Source organism: Zingiber officinale, chromosome 7A (genome assembly GCF_018446385.1).
Source record: "Zingiber officinale cultivar Zhangliang chromosome 7A, Zo_v1.1, whole genome shotgun sequence".
Lineage (NCBI taxonomy): Eukaryota > Viridiplantae > Streptophyta > Magnoliopsida > Zingiberales > Zingiberaceae > Zingiber > Zingiber officinale.
In genome coordinates, this window is record NC_055998.1 from 45,868,534 (window position 1) to 45,894,301 (window position 25,768).

Below are 25,768 nucleotides of genomic sequence, written 5' to 3' on the forward strand. Positions count from 1 at the left end.
GAAACTGAAAGGCAAAGAAGAAGGAAGGTCCTGAAAACAATGTAGTCTGAGTCATCAAAAGAGTCGGATGAGGAAGAACAAGGTTAAGTAGGCTTATTGGCACTACCAACACAAGCTCAAGTAGCTAAGATCGAATCTGAATATGAGTCCCATACTAAGTCTGAAGCAGAGTCCAAGTCAAGACATGGATCCACATCTAGTTTAAAAGGTTTAAACCCCACTATAAATCCTGCGTTAGTTGAACAATTATATAATATGATATCATATTTAACTTGTAAATTAGTCAAATCTAATGTCCAGGTCAAATCACTCTAAAAGGAGATAATAGCCTTAAAAAGGAGATTAACTCAAGTTCTTCAACTAAACAAGTTCAAAGTGGAACTTCAACTCAAGCTCAAAGTGGAACTTCAACTCAAGTTCAATAACTTGAGGAAGAAAATTCTACTCTGAAAGTTCAAATCAAATAACTTAAATAATCATTGAAACCGTTTACTTTGGGTTCTAAAAATCTTGACATGATACTTTTAAAATAAAGAGTTGTATACAATTGATCTAGACTCGGATACAAGGCTAAAACTCATTTCAAATGATATTTATCTTTAGTAAATTGAACTGCTAGAAACTAAGCGAAAGCATGGGTCCCTAAATCAAGTTTGATTAATCAAGTTGAACCAAACTAATATTGGATCCACAAGGGTCAAATACATTACCTAGATAGACCTTATTGAGGTTATGATCCAGGGGAGCTAATAAAAAAAACTATTTTTGTTATTAGATAAACTTCTATGCTTAATTGATTTACTGTGTTACTTTGCATGTTTAGTTTATTTGCTACTTAATTTAAAGAAGTTAGATAAAGACTTAGGCTTGATTGATGTTTGCCCAACCTAGTACTAGGTTGGGACGAGATGATAGTACGATAGAAAAATTTGTTCTAGAGAGTCAAGTGGAGTAAGACAAACCCTACTTTGTATACTTAGGTAAGTAGAACTAACCGAACATATCTCGCTACATCCTATTCTTGTTAGACCAGAGTTTCTCAAGAAGAAAGTTAAGTGTAAAATCTATTTAAAAGACTTTGTGTAGAAGTAATCATTACTCCGATACCCAAGAAGACCCCTATGTCTCGCCATAACCTTGAAGCTGATTTTTGAAATGTGCACTTAACTGATTATTTGTCAAACCTAAATCTAACTCAAATGTCAATCAATCATTAGAATTCAAATTAAATTCACAAAGATAAAATTAACAATTATCTCACAAACATATTGTTGGATCGAAAGCGCTAGAGGGAGGGGGGGGGTGAATAGCGCTCGTGGCTATTTCGTGTTTCGGAATCGACTTCGTAAAACTCGACGAGTAATAAGAGTAATAAAGCAGCGGAAATAAAAGGCACACAATGCGAACACAGGTCGTTTACTTGGTTCGGAGCCTGTGATGACTCCTACTCCAAGGCCCGCTGTCGTTGATCGCTTTCGGTGGGCAACAACTATAAAATCAATTAAGTTTACAAGTATAACAATTACAGCTCAAGTTAAAGTGATGATCTTATACCGACAACAAGAGATGAAGAAACGAAGCTCTGGGTCGTCGGGAGGTTGTCGTAGCACTTCGGGATCGTGTCGTTAGCAGCTTGTTGCAGAAGGATCGCTTGAACAAAGATGATATGGAGTGCTGCCTCGAACCCTCTTTTATACTATGCTAGAGGTGCCTCCAAGCCTGTTCGAGGCGCCTCCACACCGCCGAGTCCCACGGGTGGATTAGCACAGGCCTGGTCGCACCTTATTTGGTTTAAGGTGCCTCCAAGTCTCTTCAACGTGCCTTCAAGCCTTGGTCCAAGGTGCCTCCAGCTTCATCCGAGGCGCCTCTAGCTCCTCTGGACAGCTGGCTTCGGCTTGCACCCGAGGCGCCTCCAAGCTCCATGGACACGCCTCGGACACTATTTATCCGAGGCTAAACTCTAGTTTTTGGCCCTGTAAAACATGTTAGTCTACAAATACAAACACATCCTACAAAACCAAGTTAGCATAGATATTAATCATGATAATAGAATATTCTAACAGTCTTCAGACTATCCGGGTCTGACTTCGGATTTCCGACCGGAAGTTCTAGTTCAACCCGACGCCTACTGTTCCCTCTGCGGGGAACGCATCCTTACCTACTCCACTCAATAGTTTTACCTGTTGCTAGTACGATCCTCCAGATCGACTGTACTTTTGCTCGGCGCTCGATGCTTCCAGACTTTCTGCTGTACTCCCGCTTCTCGGCTCGTCCAATATTCCATCTGGTTCGTGACACCAGGACTTTCCACCTAGGGTTACCACCCCCTAGGACTTTTGCCTGAAGCCCTTGACCCGCCAAGACTTTCCGCATAGGGTTACCGCCCCCTATGACCTAGGGTTACCACCCCCTAGGATTTTCCACCTGCCTAACTGCAGCTAGGACTTTTGCCTAAGTACCACTTAGGACTTTCCTGCAAGCTCCATGAACCTTGTTAGATAACAACATAACCTTAACTTTGAATTCCTTTGCCATTATCAAAACAACGGTTCGATCGTCGGATGCTTCCCACACCAACAATCTTCCCCTTTTTGATTATGGCAACTGAAATTCAAGGTTAAGTAAAATAGATGCATAAATATTTTTCAAAGTTTAAACAAGTTAAAAAAATTTTAATTCAAGCATAGTTAAGCTAAAACTAACTTAAACTTTGTAAGGCTCCCCTTTAATAAAGGCTCTCTTTATAAATTTTACTTTTGAATTTTCCTACTTTGAATTTTCCTACTCCCCCCCTTTGTCATTTATCAAAAATAAGCAAGTTTGAATAATTCTAACTTTTCAAACAGATTTTATAGTTAGAAAAATAGAGAATTAAATAAACATTAGGCTTTAAAGAGGGATAAAGATACTTTGATAACACTTAGCTTTTTGAAATTAATTGTAGAATTCCTAGCTAAGTGAAATAAGGGTCTAAAGAGATATTTTTCTTTCAACTGAGTTTAAAAAGCTAATAAAACGTTGACTTTGAAAGATAATGTTAGCCAATTTTTGAAACTTAGTCGAACTCTTTGAAAAATATGTTGTAAAGTTTGAAAAACATATTAAAGTATACTTCAGGTAAGTTGAAATACTTTGAAAGTCTTAGCTAATGTAACGACCCGACCCATTTGGCGACCCTCGGGTCGTCGACCGTCGACCATCGGTCGTGCCGTTACTCACTAGGACTTTCCACCCCTGGCCAGTGGATTTTTGCCTCCATCAGAATTCGAACTCTAGACCTCCAGGCTTAAGTACTAGAGTTTATGAATCCTGGTAACCAAGTGAGATGATCTTCTCCTCCAGGCTTAAATTCTGGCCTTCTCCTCGAGCAGCCTTCCTTCCCGGTTTCTCGTCCCTCGAACACCGCGCACATTCTTCTCGTCCACCGGTGTACTCTTCCGCGGTCACCTCGTCCCTCGGACGCACCGAGCCCGTCGGCTCTCTCCTCGTGCCGTCCTTCTCACTAGCCGCGTCTTCCGCTCGACTTCCTGTGTTCCTAAGCTCCTGCACACTTAGACACAAGGGTTAGACAACGCAGGACCCAACTTAGCTTATTTGATCACATCAAAACACTTTGGGGTTCCAACACCCTCGACCCTTCTCCTCGCTGCCTTGTCCACGGTCCCTCGGATGCTCCATCCTTCACTGGACCCGAAGCCGTCAACCTGAGTCACATGTGTATCCTGCATACCTACACACTCACGTACACATATCAAATAACAAGGGTGAACCTAACTTAAACCATTTGCCCAAACATCAAAACACATGGTCGCACGGACCATTGGGATTGCTCCAACAAAGTGGAACCAAACCATGGTATACATGTCACGATACAAAGTAAGGCAGGTCAGGAGTTCACAAGACAGGACACGCAGGACAGGGCTGGTGTACAGATCTGGATTTGTGAAGCGGTAAATGCAGGTTAGGAAATATAGGTCTACACCCCACAAAGTGAGGCTGGCAGGCACAGAAGCCCAGTCCAGGGTTAACAGATCGGAGCAAGCATACACTACACGACAAGCAAGTCAGGGAATCGTAACAACCTGTCAGGGAATAATCACTGCCTATCAGAGAATATGTGCGCTAACAGTCTAGTGCTCACCACCCGCCGATTCCTTTCTAGACCTATAAGAGGACACCACGTGTCATTCATCGCCAGACAAAGCCTGACATCCGACATTCCCTGACACCTGCCAGACTCCAGAAGCATCCCTTGCAGTATAAAAAGGAAAGCTTTATCCCTTGCACAGGTACGCTCACTCGTCTTTTCGTACTCGTCTTTTACTTTTCATCCTTTCTCTGTGTTTTTAGGGAAAAAGTACTTGACTTGAGCGTCGGAGGGCCTGACCCGGAGACTTTTTCCCTGGTTATTGGTCTCTAACGTGAGGGGGCTCGTCTGAGTGTGCGCAGGGTCCTTACTTCCTCATCTCCGTCATCACCCCCCAGTCATCCGCCCGTGCGAGCCCTTCCGGGGGTTGCAGATCGACCAGGCTTCGCAACGACTTTTCTGTCAACACTAGCGACAGCGCAATCCTCCTGTGTCCGACTCAGCTTCCGGACAGGATCATTTTGTAACACCCAACAATATTATGATTATATGAGGTAAACAGGTGATTTGTTTATTCTTAGTGTCTCCGTCAACTCATTATTAAGTTAACATGAAGGAGATAAATTATGGATGACTACTAGCCATTAGTATAAGGGACCAAAGTATGAGGGAGGACATGTTTGGACTTGTCGAGTTTCGACCCCAAGACCTCATGTGGTAATACCACATGCCGCAACCATTGCACGACCCTGAGAAGACCAAATCTCCTGGTCCATAAAAAAGTTGGGGATGGACTACAAGTAATTACGGTCGGATCATGGGTACGATCTGGTCGCAATTGGTTGCAATCCATCCCTGGATTCACCGTCTCTAGTATGTTATAGTTTGGGTCAAAGGGGATTGTTGGGGGCCTCCCGGAGGCCACCAGAAGTGGGCAAGTGTTCAAGTTGTCGGGCACTGAGCTGGGGGCAGTCCCCGACCACCCGTTCCGACCCAAATTATAAACTGATGAGGACGGTGAATTCAGAGAAATCGCAACTAATTACGATCAAATCATGATCAAGATCGGATCACAATTACGAATAATCCATCTCTTGATCTATTTTTTTTATTAACCAAGAGACCTGCTCCCCACCCTGAGGGGACTGAGTATTTATGATTATATGGCCTTTGATTTGATGAACTTCTTTTCATTTATAATCGCTCAAGTTAAATATGGAAATCCCCTTGGAAGAGGCAACACAATCAAGGCAGGCATAATATCACTAGCACCGATATATTGAATCATTACTCTATTAACAAGTATTAAGTTATTAATTATTATTTGACACTGGGTTATAGGTTATAAGTTGATTTTTTTTTTATAAAATTTAGAAATAGATTATAAAAGATATCTGAAATCTTTTATTATTGAATCATTAATAATACTTGCAATAGAGATTGCTAAATTATACTTCAGTTGATCTTGCGGTAGTCCAATCTGATCTCTTCAATGTCTCTTGTGGAGCTAATTCCATAATTTATCTTCTTTCCTAGAATTTAGCAACGATTATGAGAGACAGCATAATCATCTTTTTGCTATAGAATCATTAATAATACTTGCAATAGAGATTGCTAAATTATACTTCAGTTGATCCTCCTGCAGTTCAATCTGATCTCTCCCATGTCTCCTGTGAGCTGCGTAATGTTCCCCATCTTCACCATCGCCGCTGCAAAGTCTGTGGCAAACGCTACCGGATCGTTCACATACAACCGCACCAGCCAATCCGCGGGGCCGTCATTGAACATTTCCTGGTCGGAGTGCAGCAGCCCCCGGCGACCAATCAAGTTCTGGAAGTAGCCGTTGTCGAATCTAGTGGAGGTCGTGGCGTCCAGAGGCGCCAGGCTGTCGTCACCGCCAACCCTCTGGCACCCCAGCCTCCGCCTGTTGGCGAACCCGGCGTCGATGTTAGTGTCGTTATAAATATGCCCGCGGAAGCTGCTGCAGCGGGCGTTGCCGACGGTGTGGGCGCCGGAGAGCACCGTCATGTCGCGCATGCTGAGCCCCTTGGACGCGAAGGTGGACGCGAGGGTGCTGAGGCCAGCCGTCGGCGGCGGGAGGTTGGACATTGCCGCGGACGAGCTCGCAGTCAGAGCGTCCCGGCGACCGAGTGCCACCACCCAGCTCGGTCCACCCAGCTGGTTTAATCCATTGGTTAATCGCTTGAAAGAAAAAGGCATAATTTAATGGAATTTGAAGCAGCTACAACCAAATTGACTCCATCGCGGGCGGCGATGGCGAGAATGTCAGCGCAAGAGACAGTTGCTCTGCATTGTAATTCCACTTGCAACTTGATGGAGTCGACGAGGACGAATCCGCGGAGGGAGTTACGATTTGGAGGCGCATTCTTCTCGCCGGCGATGGACGGCGTGTCGTCGAGGAGGACAGAGGCGTCGCATCCCTGATAAGAGCGTGGCAAACAACACTAGTGTTATTTAATTTTCAAAAACTTGTTCCATGCAATTTACACTTGCAGTTTTGTGTAAAGAAAAAGAACATTCTATCCTATTAATTCAGCCAATATTCCTAACATATGATTTTGTGATTTTTAGTACATAATGATTTAGAAATTGATAAAATACTTTTAAAGTCAATTTGGAAAGTATAATTTATTTTTGAATATGTATAAAAACACAATTTCCTTTTAGCTACATGATAAAGTAATTATTTTTTGTTACCTAGAAATGTAGATATTACATTGGAGAAGCATTATTATTATTATTATTATTATTATTATTATTATTATTATTATTATTATTTTTTGAATATTTAAGATATTTTTAATATTTTAGATATTTTTAGTAATTTATATTTTTTTATTTTGAGTATGTTTAATAATTTATGAGTGTGAATCTATTAAAATTTTTTATTTATTTTAGAATTTCTTTCTTTTGTAGGAATTAGAATTCATATATTAGAATTTTTTTCCTTTCTTTGGGTATTAGAATCTAAAATCTATATAAACATGTAACTAGCTATTTGAGGATTAATCCTCTACTCTTAATAAATTTTTATTTTTAGTAAAACATAGAAGCTCAAATGATAATTATGTTAGGTCCACAATGATATAATATTGTACACTTTGGTCTAATCCCTTATGGTTTTGCTCTATGTTTATAACCTTACAACCCAAATAATCTCCCTCTCAAAGAAAGGACTACAGGATCTCCCTTCAAGTATCGAGTCACTCTTGACCTACTCAAGACCTCCACTCTAGCAGCAGGTCACTGGTCTCCTCTACTTCATTGAAGGTTTAACCCACATGATTCAATCTTGGATCATGGTTCTAGCCTATACTTCTTCCGACGATTAGTCCGATGAAGAGAGACCTCGCATTGATACCAATTGTTAGGACCAAAAGAAATTTAGATACCTCCACAATGATATGATATTGTCCATTTTGGATCTAAGCCCTTATGATTTTGCTCGAAAAATGATTAAGTAATTTCAGAGCTACCAGGCTCTATCCAAAAGACCTTATAACAATAAAGATATCTTTCTCTTATAAATTCATGATCTTTCCCATGTGTTTTTAATGTGAGACTATATTTATAACTTTACAACCCTAACATATTATTATCCTATTCAATGTCAGTTGATATCAAAGCAGATCAAATCCAATGGAAAGTGGTTGTGGTCACGGTAGGTATGTTCCGATGGAGGAAGCCGAGCATCGTGAAATACGGTTGATGAATGTGGATTTACAGAGGTAAGCTACAATTTAACCCAATGTTTGCCTGAGGCGATGTGAAATCTTGAAGTTTTCAAGGTATGTGGTCAAGAGGATTGACATGGACACCTCAGAATTCAAGTTGTTCTATGTGAATTTTCTAGTAAATCACAGACAGAGAATGTTATTGATTGAATCAACAAAGTGGAGAGGTTCTTTGACTATAATCAAGTTCTGAATCAGATGAAGGTGAAATTAATTGTTATCAGACTCAAGGGTTGAGCATTAACATGATGGGAGAGCTTGTGATGCTTACGGATAAAAAGAAAGATGGAGAGTCAATTTTTTCATTTGGTTACACTCAAATTTCATTCTAGGGACGATTAGAAAATGCCATAAAGAATGATAGCTTTAACACGCAAGATGACCATGACGGAGTTGATGGGATACTTTATGATGATAACCTTAAGATTTTAATTGTTCGTCAGAAATTTGACCCAAGTAGATGAAGAAAAAGAAGGAACTCTTTATTATTATTATTTTTTTTGAATCTAGCATGAGAGAGAGAGAGAGAAAGAGTCTAGATAATTGGGAAGAGCTTCCGAGAGGGATTCAGAAGAACAGGGTGAAGGTTGATGGAGTTTTGGCAAAATTTGGGCTTAAGTTACATTTCTACCAAAGGAGGATGTAGCTAAACAGCCATCATCTGAGGTTCTACCTTGCTCCAAAACCTACGGCTTCCCCATCATCTTCTCCTCTTGGGTTCCCCTGGATTGCATCTCAATTTTTGCTATCACGTCTACCGACTGAGACAACCCATAAGAAGGGGAGGAAAAGGAAAAAAATGATAAACCTAGTTAGCCCTGGGATGAATGGCCCGGCCTCACGAAATTTTTCCACCGGTCACTAGGATAAATCGGGAAGCGCTCATGACGGGCTACCAAGACGCCCAACATCCTTTGGTTGTGTATAGGAGAAGGAAGGAAGTCGAGGAGGGTCTATAATTTTGGCACAAATTCTCAATCCCAACCAGCTCTTGGTTGTGCTCAGAGGAGGCGAGATCGACTTCGCCTCGTGATACCTCCTCGAGATGCAAGTCTACAAATTAGGAACTAATATGGTTATGCCTTACAAGAAGGTCATGCATCATGGAGGAGACACTAAAGTGGAAAGAAGAGCTTGGCAGGTTGGATGCTCATACCGCCATGATTTTGGTCACTGCCATTAAGGCAATCAATTAGAAGTTGTTGTTGTCGGCTGGTCATGTTGGAATGGAGATGAAAATGGTGGATTCTCAAGAATCTCTCGGTGATGGAATGATTGTTCTTGTGACTAGGTACCCAACCTTTATGCATAACTAGCTGGAAGCATTGGTTACTTTTGATGATGATAAATCATCTTCTCCATTCTACAATAGTTCAAAAAATGCCAATGACATCTTGAAGACATTGTGCAAAGTTGGGGCAAGGGATATTCCTCGAATATCTTCAAACATTGTGTTTGTTATTGTTGCCCTATGCATGGTCTTATATTCAACAGCTCATATAGTGGTGTCTTTTTCATTAGAATTCCTTTTAAGATGGTTGTTTGAATATGAGCATGAACAATGATAGTGGTCTGCTACAACTTCTCTGGGTTTGATATTTACTCACTTTGATGGAATTGATAGGAAATAAAGGTTTGAAGTGGCAAATGAATTTCTCAGGGTTCTTTGTAACAACAAAAGTTATCTTGCTAAAGGAGCCTGTAGAACTAAGACTGTCGGTATCATTAGCAAAATCGATCAAGCAATTGGTGACCAAAAAAGTATTGTTGTTCAAGCTCTTTAGTTGAATCAGGGACCGAATGTTGGGGTTTACATGAAAAATTACATATGTTTTATAATATAACATGCAACAGAAGAGAAAATAATTTTCTTAAAAAGATTATGTGCATCCCAAAATGACAAGACCATACATGTAGAATACACAATCATAGATCAAGACGAGTTTAAGAGCAATATATTTCTTATGATGTCTAGAAGAAAAGACATCAAAGAGCAAGCTTCACAAGACTTGCCTTTATTATTTTCCACACTGAGTTATTTTCAAGATGACTTTGCAATCCACAAGGTTCCACTCCATTTGGTACTAACCAAATCAATGAGACAACACAAGAGAAGAGAAGGGCCGACGATACTAAGGTTGGAAACCGACGACACAAGCGAGGATGGTCGGCCAGCAATTGGGCCACAAAGGAGGGGTGACAGAAGAAGAAGTTGGTGGCACAAGGGGGATGGTAGTGGCAAGGTTCGGCGGCTCTTGGTTGGGCATCAACACAAGTAGGGGGCGGTGGCACAAGCAAGAGGAAACCAAAAACAAAACCCCCTAACCTCCTGCTCCATGGTGAGGTCTTTTATAGCTCTTCATTAAAACTTGAGATTCAAGCCCAAGCCGACATCACATGTGTTGTTCCAATTTGTCTACAAGAAGCATGAACATAAAATCCAAATCCATGTTACATAAGTAGGCCCAACTCACCTACAAGAGGCATGCCCCATTAGTGCTTCTGTCGAGGCAAGTACTTTCCATATTTGTCCTTCACCTTCTCCAACCAAATTCAATTTTTCTTTTTTTGAGAATCTTATTTCATAACTTATTTTTAAGTGTTTAAGACATACTCGTAGTGCATGTAACCCAATAGATTTCAAGCTATATTGGTCATTCATAATTAACCATTTATTATGAGTAAATCATGAGTGATATCTAGTAGTATATCATGATTCTCAATTGATAAAAAAAGTCACGGTTGACTTCAGAATATATTCTGAACCCTTCAATAGTTATAGTTATTAATGTGTTTATTCCTTTCATTTATCTTATATCTACTTGGTTCAAGACATGGTCTATATGTTAGTGCTCACTAGACTGACTATGTCACACCTAACCCAATTTGTAGTTTCTTGCCTTGTGGATTCAAATTACTCAAAATATATATCCAAGAAGACCTTCTTCTTAATATATTAACTTTGGCCGAAGACGTATAAGTAGCAATTCTGATAAGAGGTTATAGGATATACATCTCCTTATAAAAGTCATGGTAAATCCTCTTTTAACTATTCAAATACGTTTAGATATATTGACTTATATCCAATCATCTCATACTTATACCTCCTATAAGATGTTTTGCTAAGATGTCAAAGTATAAGTATTCATAACCAAGATGACTTGAATACATCAAATCTAAGAAAACTTTTACTCGAGCTGCAATGAGATCTTCATTGACATATAAAGAACCACATAAAGTCTCATAGCATATCACATCTGATAAACTAGTTACCTTTAACTATCATCCACATATTAACTCTCAATATCCCTATGTTTCTAGCCAGTGAGGATCAGCTACTTGAATAAACTAAGGAGTATAATATGTGCTAGTCTCACAAAATTGATGATGTCTAGTTTCATCAATTCATGAACTAGGAAATATTCAATATGTACATAATTACATATTATGATATATCCACTAATTGTAATCCAATTATAATTTTTCTCATGATATATATTATATTGTGGACTTCATTAATTAAGTTTAATATTGAATTACATACATATATAATGTATACCCAAATAATAAATTTTATTTATCAAATCAATAAGACAATATTTAATGTGATTGCCTTTGGGGCATCTCTTAAATATAACACCGAAGAGTGCTTCTGATAATTCACTGGAAACAACTTGGAAATCTGAGACTAAAAGTGTTAAAGCAATACTTACTGGAGCTCCATAAAGGAAACTTAGCAGGGTTGCTTTGGCGGACACCCTTGGTAAATAGATGTGTGAAAGGTTGAAGATCAGGCTTCCATACCTTCTCACTAGATTACTGGATAAGTACTAGGTTGTGCAAGATGAATTATTCAAGCTTGGTGAGCAAATGGCTAATACTACTAAAGGTACAAGGGCTCTTACATTGTAGCTTTACTGAGAATTGGAAGATACATTTATGCGACATATTTCTTTTGGTGAGGGTGCAGGTTGGAAAGTAGTTACAACCTACGAAGGAAACTTCCCTAATAAAATTAAGCAACTTCCGTTGGACAAGAATTTTGATATAAACAATGTCAAACATATTGTGCTTAAAGCTAATGCTATCAACCATATTTAATATCTTTTGAGGGATTTGGTCGATGTTTTATTGAGGTGGAAAATGGTTTCAAAAGGAACAACTTTCTTGTCATTATTGCTAATGTTAGCATTTGTCATGAGTTGAGTACCCTTGAAGCAGATTTGGAGGATATTCTAGCTCCTATCAGATGTCATCACAGAGGAACAAGCTAATGTTGGTGCAATTGACCTCCAGGGTTTTTATATATTTTTTTTGGCATTATGTTTAATGGAGCTTGGTTAAGGTTGACTTAGTCAAGTCTGAAGTCTAGTCAGGTCAATATTGGCCAGATGACTGGTAAGTGGTGAGTAGTCTACCGAGTGACTACAAGTGGTGAGTAATTTATCGAGTGACTAACAAGTCCAAGTAGGTTAAGGTGACCTGATGCTTAGCAAAGGAAAATCTTAGGGGGAGATAATCCTAGATAGCTAGGAGAGGTAACCCTAGATAAAGAGGAAAACCTTAGGGAGAAGTAATCCTAGGTACCTAGGGGGAGGTAACCCTAGGTAATGAGAAGTCTTGGAAGAATGAACTCCAAGTAAAAGTCTCATTAAGTGAAGCTAGGCCCTAGTGAGTCAAACTAGGTGGTGAAAGCCCTAGTGAGTGAAGTCGGACAATGAAAAATCCTAAGAGGAGATAACCTTAGGTAATGAGAAGTCATGGAGCAGTGAACTCTAAGCATATGTGACCAAATGGTTTTTGATCGACCTGCAGGGTCTACTAGACTAGTAAATTTTGATAAACCTAAGTATAGTTTTACCAATACTATTTTGTATTACTATTATTGGTTGTTGTACTAATTTAGTATTGTAGGAAAGTCTTAGTGGATTAAGTGATCAGACACTGAGTAGAGAAAATCCAAACAAGCTTGGACGACTAGATGTTTGGCAGAGAAGTTGAGGTAAACTACTAGAGGTAGTGTAGTGAGGTCATGTTCCAATAAGGACAAACCTTAAGCATTGATCCAACCAAAGAAATCAACGGAGGTTTGTAAGTTAAGATCAGGACAATCAATGTTGCCTTATTCATGCATATATCTCTCTGTTTACCTATGTTTTGTAGGGACACTATTATTTGCTAACTCTATTTTGCACATAAATCAAAATATTGAGTTAACAAATGGTTCAGTCGGCTGAACCAAAGGATTAGTCGACCGATAAGGGTAGAATAAGATGATCAGAGCGAAGATTACAGATTTGGTATTACACAGAGATTAGTTGACTGATAAAGTTTATCAGTTGACCAAACCATAAAAAGAAACAATAGAAATTAGATCGAATTATCTCGTGAATGGCAACTCAGTGGTTCGGTCGATGGATAAGCATGATCAGTGGACCAAACACCAAAAATCATAGGATCGGATGGATCAAATCATGGCAAACAAGGAAGGGTATTGAGTTCAGTCTATCGAATTGTTTTCCAGTCGATCGAACGATGCCTATAAAAGAAGACCTCCAGGTTTGAGCCAAAAACAACTTTTCATCTCCAATCTATACTTCCCCTATTACACTTTTCATGCAAGCTTTGACAATTCTGCTCTGAGAAAATCTCCGACAATTACGCTACATCTTACATTTAAATTATTGTTGGTAACTGTATTTTTCTCTTGCACCTTCTTTGAAAATAGTAGGATTGTTACTATCAGCATTTTATACTTGTACGATCATGCTTCTTTGGGAAAACTATATTAGAATTTCCCAACAAAAGAGGTCAAGGATTGCGAACTTTGGAGTAGGAGTCAGCTGAGCTTTGAACCAAGTAAAAATAACTATGTCTTTAAGTTTTGTTCTATTTTTATTTCGGCTGCGAACTTAACTCTGACTTGATTTTACTAAAAAGGAAAAAGAAAAAGTTTAATCTAACGAGATTCAATCCCCCCTCTCATCTTTCACAATCCAACAATTAGTAATAGACCTTGTTACAGGTCAAAGGAGGATAGTCTGTACTCTTCCTAAATGAGCTTGGTTGGTTGTTTCAAAGGACACATAAATTAGCTAGCCTCTCCTTTTCTAATTTTTTAGGTTCCATTAAGCAACAATTCATATCATCAACTGGATCGATACAGACACAAGATTCTTTAGCTGAGAGTAAGATGACCAACAAAGTTTATCTATAAATGGACAAGAGCAACATCTACGATGCTGTGATCATTGGTGGATCAACGAGGATTCTCAAAATCCAATAATTGCTAGTAGATTTTACCAAATTGATACCAGATGAACTTTCTCCTAGGCTACCTCTTGATGTCACTACTTTGAACTCGAGGATGAGTTTTTTTCAAACCAGAATGACTGATGTAGGAAGATCTATGGTTTATTATTATTATTTTTGATAATTTTTTACTTTTTGGGCATTTTTAATATTTTAGGTAATTTTAGAAATTTCTATCTTTTATATATTTTTTTTGTATTTTGAATCTTTAGGAATTTAGAATTGTGAGTCTATTAATAATTTTTCCTTTATTTTAGATTTTTTTTTCCCTTTTTTATAAGATAGGAATTAGAGTCTATATATTAAAATTTCTTTTCTTTCTTTAGGTATTAGTGTATGGAGTCAATATAAACATGTAATTAACTATTTGAGAATTAATCTTTTTTGGGTAAAACCTAGAGAATGATGATTTTCTCTTTATTTTGTGATGTCTATTCTTATCTTCTCCTCAATTTCATTTTCTCATCAGCTTGCAAGATAATCACTATCTTGTCCAATGTCAATTTAACACATTATCACTTCAAATTTATAAATATATTTTAAAATATACTCTCGGAGCATCTCATATTAAGTGTAGAAAGAGAGAGAGAGTGTAAAATATCAAAAATGGGCGAATCACCATAAGAGATTTTTCCAGAATTTTTAAAAAAATTTTAGGAATTTTTCGGAGCTCGTATGACTTAGGTTACGGGGATAAATATTGGGCCTCGGGAAAACCCATTTAGGCTACCCCGATTTAAGCGAGGAAATGTTTGATTTTCCTCCTTATACTTCCTTTTTTATTTTAATTTTTCCCCCGACGTCGATTTTCCCTAACCGCGAGTAGTTTCTCCCCCTCCCGCGTACAAAACCCAAGTCGATCCCTTCCTCTTCTCCTTCTTCCTCCCCGAGCTGAACCCTTCTTCCTCCTTCCTCGTGACGCCCCATCCCCATTGTCGCTAGCGACACCAAGCGCCTCTGCACAGCACCGCTGCTGCCCGGAAGTGCCGCCGGCATTCCCTGTGCCCTAGCGCCGCTGCCTCCCTCTCCCTTTCACGACTCCGAGCAGTGTGGCGCCGACCACCATTTTGTTTCTCTGAGCCCTAGCCATCTTCTTGGCCGCGCCTTCTCCACCCGACGACGTCACCACCCGTAGTGTCGCTGACCTCCTCTACGCCGTGCCCTAGCCTGAAGCTGACTGCCACGAACCGATCTCTCGCCGTCAACCCCTTTCTAGTCCTTTCGATCAGAGGTGTTACCTCTGCGCAACATGATCTTCGACCTAGGGGCAGAGACCTGTGCCCAATCTGCCAATGCCCTCTCCACAATCCTTCTCTGCCATCGTTGACCTAGGGTTCCGGCGGCCAGTATTGAGGTAGGCTCTTCTCCTAAATCTGGATTTAGGTTTAGGTGTGTTCTGATAAGGTGGCTAACCAAAACATATTAGGCAACGAGGTGGTTTCCAGGCGCTAATCCTTTCCGGCAGCAAACTTCCTTGGTTGTGGATCAATAACTGTGGCTGTGAGAATTTAGGTAAGGTGTAGTGCAATTGTTTCTTTTGTTGTAGCATGCACCAATTTGAAGGAAAGGTTAGGAATGAAATTGGACTCGAATTTATTTAAGTTTAGGTTGATCAGGTTAGTAGCAAAATTTAATTGAAAGATGAAATGGTTAGGATTTGTTTAATTCAAGGATTTTAAATATAAAGGAAGGATAAGATTATTGAATAGGTTTGGAGATTTTATTAGCTATAGGTATTAGCTAAAATTATATATTTGATATTACAAGACATTGATTCGAGACGGTGTCTCGACGAGAGATTTATTTCAGATACGATCCTCTTATTGGAGGCGGGTACTTTGACTTATCTTTTTAGATTTATCATTTGATATGCATAGTAATGTTTTTAACAAATAGTAATGATTATGTTTCTTATCTGCATTGGTTGGTCACTACCCGATACCTGTTACATGCTTGTTTTGTTACTTGTTATGCACTTCATGTTAGTACCTACCTGATTATACATGCTTATAGAGGTAGTGACATAACCATGCTTCATTCTGTTCAGGACCTAGGTTTTTATACCTTATCTAATCTGTGTACCTAGACCTTTGATTTGATTCTTTGTCCTATGGTACACATTATGTAGAGATGGATAGGTTCAGGATATTGTCATGCTTAGTGTCATGTATCATCTCGCATGATTGCATGCTGCACAATAGTCGGCTCCATTATTGTTGAGCACTTCGCCAGTTTTATGGATCTGCACACACAACCACTCATGGGTTAGTGGTATATCAGGCAGGGTGTGTGACAATTTTGCTCTATCAGTGCTCCGCTGATCCACTCATGGGTAGCGTGATGCAGCGTGGTAGCACATCAGGGATCCCTCCTCTGGATTGTCTCAGGGAGATGAGAGCATTGCGCTCCCCCACTTATGATTTGGGGTAGGAGGATAAGTGTACTCCGACAGTATCCCGTCTACTCGGTCACTCATCAGGAGCAGTGACGACAGAGTGCACGATTGTCACAGCCCTACCCACTCAGTCTAACCATCGTGTGTGAGATGGCTGACTAGAGAGTAGGGGTGACCAGGACATGTCATTGGCATCATACGCATTGATGCATTTATTGCTTGTGTTTGCTGCACTTATATGCTGCATATTGGATGGATGCATTTGTTTGACATTCATACAGGATTCCTATACTTCTCGGTTGATTATCCATACACCAGGTCCTGGTTAGTACAGTTTTATTCTGTTTATTTTAGTCGCATTTATCATTATTATATCAGGAGACTATACACATGATTAGTGCTAGTTGTAATTTTCTTTATTATGCATATCAGTAGTTACCCGCTGAGGAGTTGATTCACCCTGTGGATATTTACTATTTTCAGGTTGAGGCTATCCAGAGGAGTTCCAGTCACTAGTCCCCTGGAGATCGTGAGGATGTGTCTTATCTTTTGGTTTCTTGTTGTACTTTTTAGACTTGTTCTAGCTTTGACACTTGGATATTGTGTTATCTTTATTGTCGATGAGTTTTTTTTGGATGTGTTTTTGCTACATGCCTGCCTGGATGACAGAAGAGGTGAGTTCGTTGTGATTTGTGTTTTATGGGTGTAGTGGAGTAGAATATCGGTTTTGAGATTTATGGGTGTAGTTGAGTAGGATTTTTGACTTGGTTTTCTTATCGTTGCATTTGTTTAGTTTTACTATTAAACTGCGCGGTTATTACATATTTTTATATATATTGCTCCGGTCGTGTTGGGCGAGGTATTTGGATGGATGTAGAAAGTTTCAGATTGTCACCCGTACATGGAAGATGCTGCCGAAATTTCTTCTGGCAGGGACTCCCCCAAGGCGTGATAATTTATTTGGTATCAGAGCCAAGTTTCGGATACTTGGTTTTCGTATTTTGTTGTGGCGAGTCGAGTTTTGTGTATTGGATTTTCAAAATAATCTGATACCAATTTATTTGGTATTAGAGCCAGGTTGGCGATACTTGTTTGTTTTTCGTGTTACAGATTTTTGAGATTTATCTGATACCAATTTATTGGTATCAAAAGGGTTGCGATACCTACTTTTGGTGTTCTGGATTTTAGGGTTAGCCCAAGTTTGCTAGTTAACTTGGGTATTTATTTTCAGATTTATATGGTTTTCGTCGATTTTCTCGTCCGAAATTTCGAGGTAAAATGGGGACTGGACAGTGACGGAACATCTCCAGACGACAAATAGGTATAAAAGTTATATCTGTGTTATAACTTAACAGATATGAGGAGATCTACACGAGTAGCTGTGAGACGTGGTGCTGGACGGCCACGTAAGAGGACTTTGGAATCTCTGGCAACAGACTCGCCAGAGATCCTTACTGGGTTTGAGCCTATCGGTCAGGGACAGACTCAGGATACTGCGGGCGTGTCGGGCTCTCAGACCCCGATGGCTCCTTTAGAGGTACCTACATCGGCTGCACCCACTGTACCCACCCCTACCGTATTTACGGTACCAGTAGGGGTACCACTGGCAAATCCCGCACCTGCTCCGGTCGAGCCTACGGCGTACCAGGCACCACCGTCACATGGACCTACCATGTACCCGACACCAGCAGCACATGTGCCCCCAGTACGTACAGTGTACCCAGCACCCGCACCAGCGGTACCGGTTGCTCCATTTCCGGTACGACCACCTACCATACCTCCAGCCGCGGCTACCCATCTCGACCCTGCAATACCACCAGTGGTATATGCCCTAGTTTATGCAGTAGCACCGGGAGTACCTCCCTCGGTCTATCTAGCGGTACCACCTGTACCACCAGCTCAGGGGATTCCGCCAGTTCCCGCGTCGATCCCTACCCACCTCAAAGATATTGTTGCGGCACGAGCTCAGATCCCAACATTGGCAGAGTCGATGAAGAGTCGATTCACACTCTTCTGAGGAGAGCTTGATCCAAGCGTGGCTCAGTCCTGGATAGAGACCATGGAGCAGACCTTCTTCTATATGGCTTGCTCCAAGTGGGAGAAAGCAGAGCTGGCTGCTTTCTATTTACGGGATGAGGCCGACACCTGGTGGGTTATGCAACGTTCCATAATAGGCGAGCAAAACATCACTTGGGCCAGATTTAGAGAGGCTTTTGAGAGTCGTTACTTTCCACGGGCCTATCAGATGACTCACCGTCAGAATTTTCTGAGTCTGCGGCAGAACAACTTCTCGGTGACCGAGTATAATGTCGAGTTTAATCGGTTGGCTAGATTTTATCCAGACCTGGTTGCTGAGGATAGTTCCCGTATGCAGCAGTTTATTCAGGGACTGGATGGACATCTGCAAGTAAAACTTGCCGGCTTTGAGAATTTGTCTTACCTGGAGTCATTGGACAGGGCTCTTATAATTGAGTCAGCGCAGCAGAGAGCATATCCGGACAAGAAAAGAAACAGACAGATCGGACATCAGGACAGATCCAGCCGACACAGGCTACACAGCAACAGAGTGGTCGCAGTCGGTCAGGCCAGGGTACTTCTGGGCCATCTGGTCGGCCTCAGAAGTCAGGGCAGTCTTCCTCAGGACGTTTCCGATCTCCTCAGCAGAATCGAAAACAACCCGCCAGCGACATTCACTATTTACGATGTGGGTCCAGAGACCACATCACCTCAGTCTGCTCTCTGGGACAGTCAGTTTGCTATTATTGCAAACTGCCTGGGCACCAGAGCAGAGATTGTTCGCTGAAGGCTCAACATATTACCTCCGGAGTTACTGTTCAGGGAAGACAGCACAGTCAGTCAGGGACTCGGCGAGGAGGGCAGAGAGCCCAATCTTCGCGTTGTCAGCAGATGTCTGCCCCCCCTGCAACAGTTGCTTATGGTTAGTATAGTTTTCTTCTGTTTATTTCAGTTGCATTTATCATTATTATATCAGGAGACTATACACATGATTAGTGCTAGTTGTTATTTTCTTTATTATGCATATAAGTAGCTAACTGTTGAGGAGTTGACTCACCCTGTGGATATTTACTATTTTCAGGTTGAGGCTATCTGGAGGAGTTCCAGTCGCTAGTCCCCTGCAGATCGCGATGATGTGTTTTATCTTTTGGTTTCTTATTGTACTTTTTAGACTTGTTCTAGCTTTGACACTTGGATATTGTGTTATCTTTATTGTCGATGAGTTTTATTTGGATGTGTTTTTGCTACATGCCTGCCTGGATGGCAAAAGAGGTGAGTTCGTTGTGATTTGTGTTTTATGGGTGTATTGGAGTAGGATATCGGTTTTGAGCATTATGAGTGTAGTTGAGTAGGATTTTTGACTTGGTTTTCTTATCGTTGCATTTGTTTAGTTTTACTTTTAAACTACGTGGTGATTGTTTGTTTTTATATATATTGTTCCGGCCGTGTTGGTCGAGGTATTTGGATGGATGTAGAAAGTTTCAGATTATCACCCGTACAGGGGAAATGCTGTCGAAATTTCTTCTGGCAGGGACTCCCCCGGGGCGTGACAGAGAGAGTATTAGAGAGTATAAATAGGATTCTCTTAAATATTTCTAATCTTTTCACCATATTTTTTTTGGATCTCATATTTACTTCCACTACAAGTGTCTACTTGAGGTCACAACTTTATAGTAGTAGTATCAGAGTGAGATTCATACTATTAGAGCAAAAGGATGAAAGTGAAATTGTCACCTTAGTGATCCCTCTAGCGCTATTTCATACTTTTTGAAAGAGGATAAATCATGGACCCTTTGCATAGAAGAGGTTAGACATTTAATGAGACATTTTACAGCCGTTAATAATTGATCTTAATGTTTATTGGAGCAACTATCCATACCAATATCAACTGTGCTAATATGTGGGGGCAAAGTGAAATTCATACTACACTACAAGAAAATTGGGATTCTACAACACTTAAACGACAACGCTTTTTATAAAAAACGTTGTCTATTTTTTTTTTTAACAACGCTTTTAGTTAAAAGCATTGTCTATTTCATTATTTTCTAATTAATAGACAACGCTTTTCTAAAAACCATTGTCTATTAGTGATTTTTACGGGTCAAAGACAACGCTTCGTAAAAAGCGTTGTCTATTAGACTTTTTTTTAGTGTTTACAACAACGTTTTTTAAAAAGTGTTGTCTATTGTTAAGTTCTCATCTAAATCTTGATTAATACAAACCGTTGGATCTAAGTAAGGACTAGAAAACCCGAACCCTTCTCCCAACTCCTATCTTCCGATCATTTTTGATCCCAAACCCTTCTCCTAACTCCTCATCTCACGCAGCCTTCTCCATCCAACTCCTCTCCGGCAAACCCTTCTCTGGCGAACCCCTCTCCGCGAACCACTCCTCCGAACTCCTCTTCGTTAAGACCACACCTTCGTCAAGCGGTAGATCTCGGTGATGAGGCAATCGACCACGACAGATCGACCCATCTCTTCACCTCCTTCGCCCCCGACGTTGAGGCAGTGTAACCACAGCAGATCCCGTTGTCTTCTGGTATGCTATTGTAACCCCAATGATTCCTTGTCCTAGTACCTTTTAAGTTTTCCTCCAAGCCTTGAAACTCCTTGTGAGAGTGATTTCATCTGGTATGCTATTGTAACCCCAATGACGTTGAGGCAGTGTGCTTTCAGTAGCTTCCTTGTGAGAATTTGAGACCTTTTGTGAAATTTTGAGATATTTCTCAAGCTCCCTTCTTTAGTCTTGTTTCTTTTTCCTTGTTGTTGTCCTTTGTCTTGCCATTGCATTCAAGTCCCAAATCAGCAATATAAATTGATTAATCAATATGTGTGGTTTTTCGTCATCTTTAGTTTTGAGGAATCGGTATAATGACTTCGAATTGTGTTTTGTGATTGTGGATTTTCAATGTTCTAATGTTTTAGTTTCTTTGCCAGGAATTTTGATGTTCTCGCTGCGTATGTATCGCCTCCAAGAAGTCAAAATACCAATTGTAATTTCACCCAAAAATCAAAATCATTCTCTTTCATTAAATCCATCTTCTAATCCATGCTAATCATATAATAATTACATCCAAGAAGTCAAACTTCATTCTCTAACTGTTTAGATTTTCATCACAAGTGAAAAACTCAATTTTCCCTTATCTTTACAAAATATTAACCACCTACTTCTGTTGGGAGATATAAATATCTCCACTGCATTAGCAAACTTATGCCTAGAAAACATAATTCATAAATATCTGCTGTTGTTTGCTGTTTTCTTTTGTTGTTGATATTCTAAAATATTTGCAATTAATATCTGTTGTTATTTTTATTTTTGTTTTTTGCTATCTACCTTTCCTTTGTTATATGTTGTTTTTAAACTTGTGTTTGTGTTAATATTTTGTATATTATTTACAACTATTTTGAAGGTGTTAGCTCATTGTTGGTTATTTAGTTGTTACAAGAATGGACAAAGAATGGATGTCAAAGGAAGATATTGCTTCAAGAAACTGAATGCATTTCAGAATGGAGAAATACTGAGATGTCCTCCCTGAGCTTCTAATTTTGACAATTGTTTGCTAAATTTTTTATATCAGTTGTAGCCATATGATAGTCCACTTGCTCAATTCTTCTGTTATTTCAATAACCTGGAGAGTTTAGATGAATCATATTGTCACGTCAACAATAATAATATGGTATACATGAAGGGATATAATGCATATGTTCTTAGCTACGATATATATGTCTATTCTCTATCATGGCAGTATTAAAAATGTAAACACTTCATTCTGTTAAATTATGGAGAATCTAGTAAGTGGACTAATTGATGGTTTGATTGTTACAAATGAAATCATTTGTGTACACAATTTGGGAAATAAAAAGTCTGCTCTATATATGTTTGTTTGCATACGTACCAGAAATATGAATTTCGGGCTATATTGAGTTTCTACCCTTCATTTTGGCTTTTCTAATGACTCCATACAAATAAATTAGAAAGGAATATAAACAACACAAACCTCAACTGATGTCTCATAAGAAGTTCTTATAGAACTTCATTGGTTGTAGGCGTAGAAGCTTACTATAGATCTGTATTATTGAACTTCAGGATATTTTCTTGTATTACAAGATATATACTGTAAAATACCAGAAAATGGAGAATAATGATAAGGGAATTTTTTTAAAATTTTTAGAAATTTTTCTGGGATTTTTCGGAGCTCGTATGGACGAGTTTACGGGGATAAAACCGGGGCCGGGAAAGCTTGTTTAGGTTACCCCGTTTTAGCGAAGAAATGTTTATTTTCTAAATTCTTTTTCTTTTCTATTTCTTTTTCTTTATTTTCTTTTCTTTTTATTCCTTCGTTTCCTCCCTTCCTCGCCGAACCCGTGCCGAGCCGTTTCCCCCGCGCCTTCTTTCGCCCTCGCGGCCGATCAGCCCTAACCGTCGGTGGTTCCTCCTCTCCCTCACGATTTAACTGTAATGACACAATTTTCCCTATTTCAAGTTCTAAAAGTCCATAAAAATATTTGAAAATACTGTTAAAATATTCTAGAGATTTTTAGGAATTTTTAGAGTATTTTTACGTAATTTTTGGAGGTCGTTTAGTATGTTTACAAAAAAAAAGAAGTTTTGACCAAAAATGTTGAAGGTGAGATTTGAACCCGCGACCTCGACCTGAGCCGAACCTCAGCTGAACCCAGCCAACCAACTGGTCTGCGGTTGATTTGTGATTCAGAAGGGGAGCGAATTTAATTAAGTTGTAGTTGGAGCAGAATTTAAACCTAGTTATAAGTTTTCCCTTTCTCGCCGAAAACCCTATCTGCCCTTCTCCCCGATCCCGACAGCGTTCGGCGCTCCTGCTTGGGCGACAGCGAAGAAGAAGCTAGGTTTTGGTCTCCGGCGGCTGGCGAAGGACTTCTTCCGGCGAACCTTGCAGATCCGAGCTCCTCTCGCCTAAGAGAACGCGTGAGCACGAAAGGGAAGCCGAAGTCTTCATCTCCTCGGAAGCCCTAGCTGCCCTACCGTCGGTTGTAAGTCCAAGAACAGTAGGTAAGTACTACTCACCAGTGGTAGGAGTAGCTCCGAGTTTCAGATTTTCGTTCCTTGTTTTCGGTTTTGCTGTGCCGTGTAGAACCGTATGCTAGAGCCTTTTCTTCCTCGCACATATTCTGTAACATGTTTAAGATAGGGTTTGCTGCCGTGAATCACAGAGAGAGGAATCTGCTTAGAGGGCTGTGGATTTTGGGTTGTAGGAGATGATGATGTTAGGGACTTTAGAATAGGTTCATAACATTTCTTGTTTTGTGCCAATCTGATGAAACAGAATTGGGGATTTGGGGTTGCCTTACAAGAAGGGTTAAGCTGTGGGTTTGATATACATGTCTGTTTTAGCTTTACAGTAAGTTGAGCCTGATCTTATGCAAAGAAAATAAATTCAGAACCAGATTAGGCTTTGCCTATTAGCAAGTGCAGAATCGGATTATGCCTTTTCCTATTAGCAAGTGCAAACTTGGTCTAGCTTCTTTAAACAAGTGCAAATTTATTTATGATATAGTTTTGTTTCTAATAGCATTTCAAATTTGGTTGCTTGTTTAGTTTATGAACACGAGCAGTTTTATTGTTATATTAGTAAGTGCAGAATACATCCTTACTGTCAGTAGAAGCAACTTTTCCTTATACCTTGCTTAATTGGAAATAATCCAACCTGAGTAGATTTTAGTGATGCGTGCTTTAGCATATCATGTGTAGATGTTTGATTATAGCATGTAGTAGTACGCTGATTTTATTTCCCTTTGCTTTAGGATGTGCATGAACAGATTATGGCATGTAGTAGTATGCTGATTTTTGCTTCTCTTTGCTTTAGGGTATGCTCGAACAGATTATAGCATGTAGTAGTATGCTGATTTTTATTTCTCTTGCTTTAAAATGTGCATGAACAGATTTTAGCATATACATATATGCACATAACATTTAGTTTGGACCTTCCTTGCTGTAATAAGTAGCTATAAGTAAGAAAAAGATCAAGGTCTGGTTAAAAAGAGCTAACAAGTAAATCATTTAAAGTAAGAGGCTAGTACCCCACTTCCAAGGTTGTCGTTAAACAAATCCAGGTGACCAAATCCAAGGTCTTGGCCCTGGTAAGACCAAGGTCTTTACCTCATAGGACTAGAGGCTCGCTACCTCAGTCTCTATTAGAGAGCGCACAAAAGATGGTACTAAGCCTGGGCCCAAAGAAAAGAAAAAGAAAGAAAGAGTAAAAGAAAAAGAAGAAGAAAGTAAAAGAGAAATTAAAAGTTTAATTTCTAGTATAAGGCTATAAGAAAATGAAACAAGTACCATCTATGTTTAGAATCAATAGGAGTTTAGTTCCTTTAATTCTAAGCATATATACAGCATTAGTTTCATTATTTTCTTATCAGTTTAGTGAGCATGTTTAGTATTATTTCCAGTGTTCAGTTTTATTTCTGTACACCATGAGTACTTTGCTATTAGATGAGTACATGCAGCTTTTCTTTTAGCATTTCAGTTTTAGTATTGTTGCATTATTTCTATGCATTTCGAGTTTTTGTGAGATAGATTAGTACTTACTAAGCGTTTCGCTTATAGATCTATTTTTCCTCCTACTGCAGATAAAGGAAAAGCTAAAATATAAAATGAAAGCGACAAGGTGGTGGTGATGGAGGTGTGTGATGACTGGACTATGGAGAGATCCAGAATGAGCTGACAAATTGCCAAGACTTTTCTGTTTAGTTCTTTTAGTTCTCTTTTAATGTTATTATGCAATTGGGATTGTAGTTGAGTTTATTCCGCACTTGTAATTAGTTTTCTTTTATTATTCATGGAGTGATATAGTCGTTTACTATTGCTAGATTAGTTTCTTTCTTCTTATTGTGGTTTTTATCACTGCGTGATTGTGAAAAATATGTTCCAGCCGCTTGTGGCTGTGTATACATTGTTTGTATTATTGATTTGGTCACCGGTACAGGGGAGACTCTGCCGAAATTTTTCGATAGGAATTCCTCTAGGGTCGTGATAAATCTAAGTATTGTTAATAATAGCATAAGTGACACTAGTAAGTAGAGTAGTAGTTAGGTAACGGTCACCCTTAGAGAGTAGTAGTAAGAAGGGGAGTCGTTACAGTTGGTATCAGAGCAGCGTTCCATTCTCCAGCATCACACACACATCAGCATCAGTCTTGCCGTCTTCAAGTAAGAAAGTATT

The 25,768-nt window shown here is 39.6% G+C and overlaps 1 protein-coding gene across 2 annotated transcripts in view; it reads right to left on the minus strand.

Annotated features, from left to right (window-relative positions):
* Window positions 1-5,568: 5,568 nt before the first annotated feature.
* Window positions 5,569-25,768, minus strand: part of LOC122001378 (peroxidase P7-like) — a 38,987-nt gene continuing 18,787 nt past the window's right edge. Inside the window, exons 2-4 of one of the 2 annotated variants that reach the window (XM_042556094.1) lie at window positions 6,337-6,528; window positions 5,713-6,265; window positions 5,569-5,619 (exon numbers count right to left, since the gene is read on the minus strand). In XM_042556094.1, the coding sequence (XP_042412028.1) occupies window positions 5,714-6,265; window positions 6,337-6,528 (744 nt within the window). In that variant the 3' untranslated portion in view covers window positions 5,569-5,619; window position 5,713. Of the gene's footprint in view, window positions 6,266-6,336; window positions 6,529-25,768 lie in introns of both variants that reach the window. The other variant, XM_042556093.1, reaches the window with a different exon arrangement.